This window comes from Prunus persica, chromosome G1 (assembly GCF_000346465.2).
Source record: "Prunus persica cultivar Lovell chromosome G1, Prunus_persica_NCBIv2, whole genome shotgun sequence".
Classification (NCBI taxonomy): domain Eukaryota; kingdom Viridiplantae; phylum Streptophyta; class Magnoliopsida; order Rosales; family Rosaceae; genus Prunus; species Prunus persica.
In genome coordinates this window covers 39,402,019-39,405,332 of record NC_034009.1, presented here as the reverse complement: position 1 = coordinate 39,405,332, position 3,314 = coordinate 39,402,019, and the positions used below count along the sequence as shown (strand labels likewise).

The 3,314-nt window shown below is 35.4% G+C and overlaps 1 protein-coding gene across 1 annotated transcript in view; it reads right to left on the bottom strand.

Annotated features, from left to right (window-relative positions):
• The window catches only part of LOC18788162 (receptor-like serine/threonine-protein kinase SD1-6), a 22,169-nt gene extending 21,560 nt beyond the window's left edge, over positions 1 to 609 (bottom strand). Inside the window, exons 1-2 of the mRNA XM_020554700.1 lie at positions 488 to 609; positions 138 to 375 (exon numbers count right to left, since the gene is read on the bottom strand). Coding sequence (XP_020410289.1) covers positions 138 to 375; positions 488 to 521 — 272 coding nt within the window. The 5' untranslated portion in view covers positions 522 to 609. The remainder of the gene's footprint in view (positions 1 to 137; positions 376 to 487) is intronic.

Sequence of the window (3,314 nt, the reverse complement as noted above, 5' to 3'; positions counted from 1 at the left end):
TAGGTGAAATGCGTTAATTACACATCTCTGTACTTAAAAAAAAAGTAGTACTAGCTACATTGAATAAAAGACAACCAAATATTGAGTATGAGCATGTGAATTCTCCAGAAGTACATACTGCAGAAAAGTTTACTTACAATGTACCAACAACCCGATTTGTTTGTCCCCTGGTGTCATTATCCCCGAAAATTCGTGCCATGCCAAAATCAGATATTTTTGGGTTCATGTCACAGTCCAACAGAATATTACTGGTCTTCATATCGCGGTGAATGATCCGTAATCTTGAGTATTTATGAAGATACAGAAGACCTTGAGCAATCCCTTCTATAATGTTCATGCGCTTTCTCCAATCCAAAAGCACCCGTTTGGTTGAATCTGCACATGATTGAAAAAAAAGTAATGAAAACAGGAAAAAGGTTTTACAAGATCAACATGAAACCTATACAGAACATGTCAAAACTAGCTCAGAAGATCTTATTGGACAAACCGAAAATGAAAGAATCCAGGCTTTTGTTGGGCATGTACTCATAAATTAGTATACTTTCTTCTGCTTCAATGCAACATCCCAAAAGCCTAACCAAATTCCTGTGCTGGAGCCTGCAAATTACTGAAATTTCGTTTTGAACTCATTCAACCTTGCCTGGAAATTTTGGACAGCCTTTTCACTGCAATTTCTTGTCCTTCTGGAAGCAACATGCCCTGTAGTTTCCATAACGTGTACTTGTTGCAGTAAGATTTTGGGAATGTCAAATAAAAATTGTCATTATCAGCTACGTAAATTAGGGAGTTAACTGATGGCTTGCCTTATAGACAGGCCCAAATCCACCTTCCCCAAGTTTATTGGCCTTGGCAAAGTCACTTGTTGCCGCCTTTATTGTAGAAAAACTAAAAAGGGGCAATTCTTGATCCTTCTGTCTGCCGAATTTCTTGTAAATTGCACCTCTAACTTCATGATATAATGCCTTCTCGTCTGGCTTGATCTTCTGGTTTCAACATGAGAGATATGAAAAATCATTGATAGTTTCAGATATATTCTCATACCTACTGTCAATCCCATGTGTAACAGCATATGTTGTTAAATCTAGAGAAGTTAGTTACCATAATGATCCCTATTTATTAAGAAATTTATAAGATATTAAGAGCATATTCATACCCTTGCACCCAAGTTCGAGTCTCCTTCCTTGTAGATTAGATTAATTTAGAATAATTTAGACTATCACTTGTATTAAGAAAAAAAAAATTATTTCTTATCAGACAACATATATATACCCTTGATAAAGTAATAGTATAACGTATGCATCTTCATTCGAGGAACCTACATTATCAACTTGAAGATACGAAATATCAACATTTTTCTTTTAACAGTACTATGGCCCCGATTGGGATTGTCTTTTTTTGGCTAAAAATATGCTTCACTTAAAGTTAAGCAGTTTAAGTAGTTTGATAAAAATAAAATATCATGATTATTTTAAAAGTAATGGCCTTCTGAAAGCAGCCTCTAGGTTGTTTTTCAAATATGTTTTCACAAGAAGCAGATAAGAGCCTTTAATGAATTTTTTCAATTCCCATGATACCATCATTAATTCTTAAAAATGACATCATCTACCACCATCACTACCTCACCTCCACCTTCATCACCACCACCACCACCACCACCACCTCCACCACACACGACCACCACCTCCACCTCACCTCCACCACCACCACCACCGTCACCTCCATCTCCACCTCCACCTCTACCATCACCACCACCTCCACAACCACCAAACCCCACCCCCCACAACAACCACCACCATAACATTGTTAGCACATAACACTCTCAACATCATATCCATTTTAGTCATTATTCACAGTTATAACAGTTTCATATTAAAATTTACCAAACTTTTTTTATAGTGCTTTTTATTCTAACATCACTTTAAAAATAATGTTTTCCAAACATGTAACTGCTTTACTTTACAGCCGATTATTTTCAAAACACAGCATAAGCAACTTTTTTTTAAAAAATGATAGCACTCCTAAACTGGGCCTAATAAATAACCAAAATAATAAATCTACAATTTCACGATAGTCTATATATATAAAGGCAAAAGCCTCGAACGATGAAACATTCATAAACCATGAAAAAATGTTAAAACACGACAATCTAATATAATGAATGTAAAATAGTAAAATGCCAAAAATTGTCCTTGGTTAATAAATTTATTAAGAATTGAAACTCTTCATTAAAAAAATGATGATACAGTAAATTCATAATTTTTCATATTAAAAAATTTTAAAATCTCAAAATCAAAATAATAACATGGGTCCTATTTTCATGAGATACAACAACCAAACTCATTTTCTCTTTCTTAATTCTAAAGTGAAAAAAAAAATGAAAATTAAAAACCACATGTGTGCCAAGGAACTAGTATATAACTAAATAAAAGAAAGAATATTATATATAACTAAAATATATATATAATGTCATTTTTAAATTGAATATAAATACAAAAGATAATATATATATATATATATATATACAGAGAGCTTCCATTGAGGGACACCCCTTGTAGACCCCACTCCAGATTGTATTTCACTAATCCAAACTGTATATTTTGTAGATACTCATTCAAAGATCATCTCCACAAAAAATTACTTGAATATGACATCATTTGACCATTCAATTGAGTTATTGAAATTTTAATACTTTCTTGAAGTACCATGTTCACTAATTTTTAGGACACAATTGGATGTTGAAATGATTTTCGATTTGTCTAATTTTTGTAGGGATGATCTATGAATGAAGACCTAAAAAATAGATTGTTTGGATCATTGGAAAAAAAATTGTAGGGTTGTAAGATCCCACATCGACCAACGGAGAGGGGGTGATGTGCCTTATATGTGCACACCTGCATCCATCTAGCACGAGGCCTTTTGGGAGCTCACTGGCTTCGGAGTCGTAGGAACTCCGAAGTTAAGCGAGTTGGGGGCCAGAGCAATCCCAGGATGGGTGACCCACTGGGAAGTTGCTCGTGAGCTCCCAGAAGCAAAACCGTGAGGGCCAGAGAGGGGGGCCCAAAGCGGACAATATCGTTCTACGGCGGAGTCGATCCCGGGATGTGACAAGGGTACCCTAAAGGGCGTCCCTCAAATAATTATTTGAGGAATCCCTCAATAGAAGGGGACTGTATTAAAGGTTAGTTGGCACTTGCGGGCTAGTATACTAAGGTGCTTATGGCTCAAATAGTTAAGAGCAATTACCCATGTATCGAAGGTCTTGTATTCGAATCCCTTCTCTGCCATCGCTTGTGTAAAAAACAAATACTAATTAA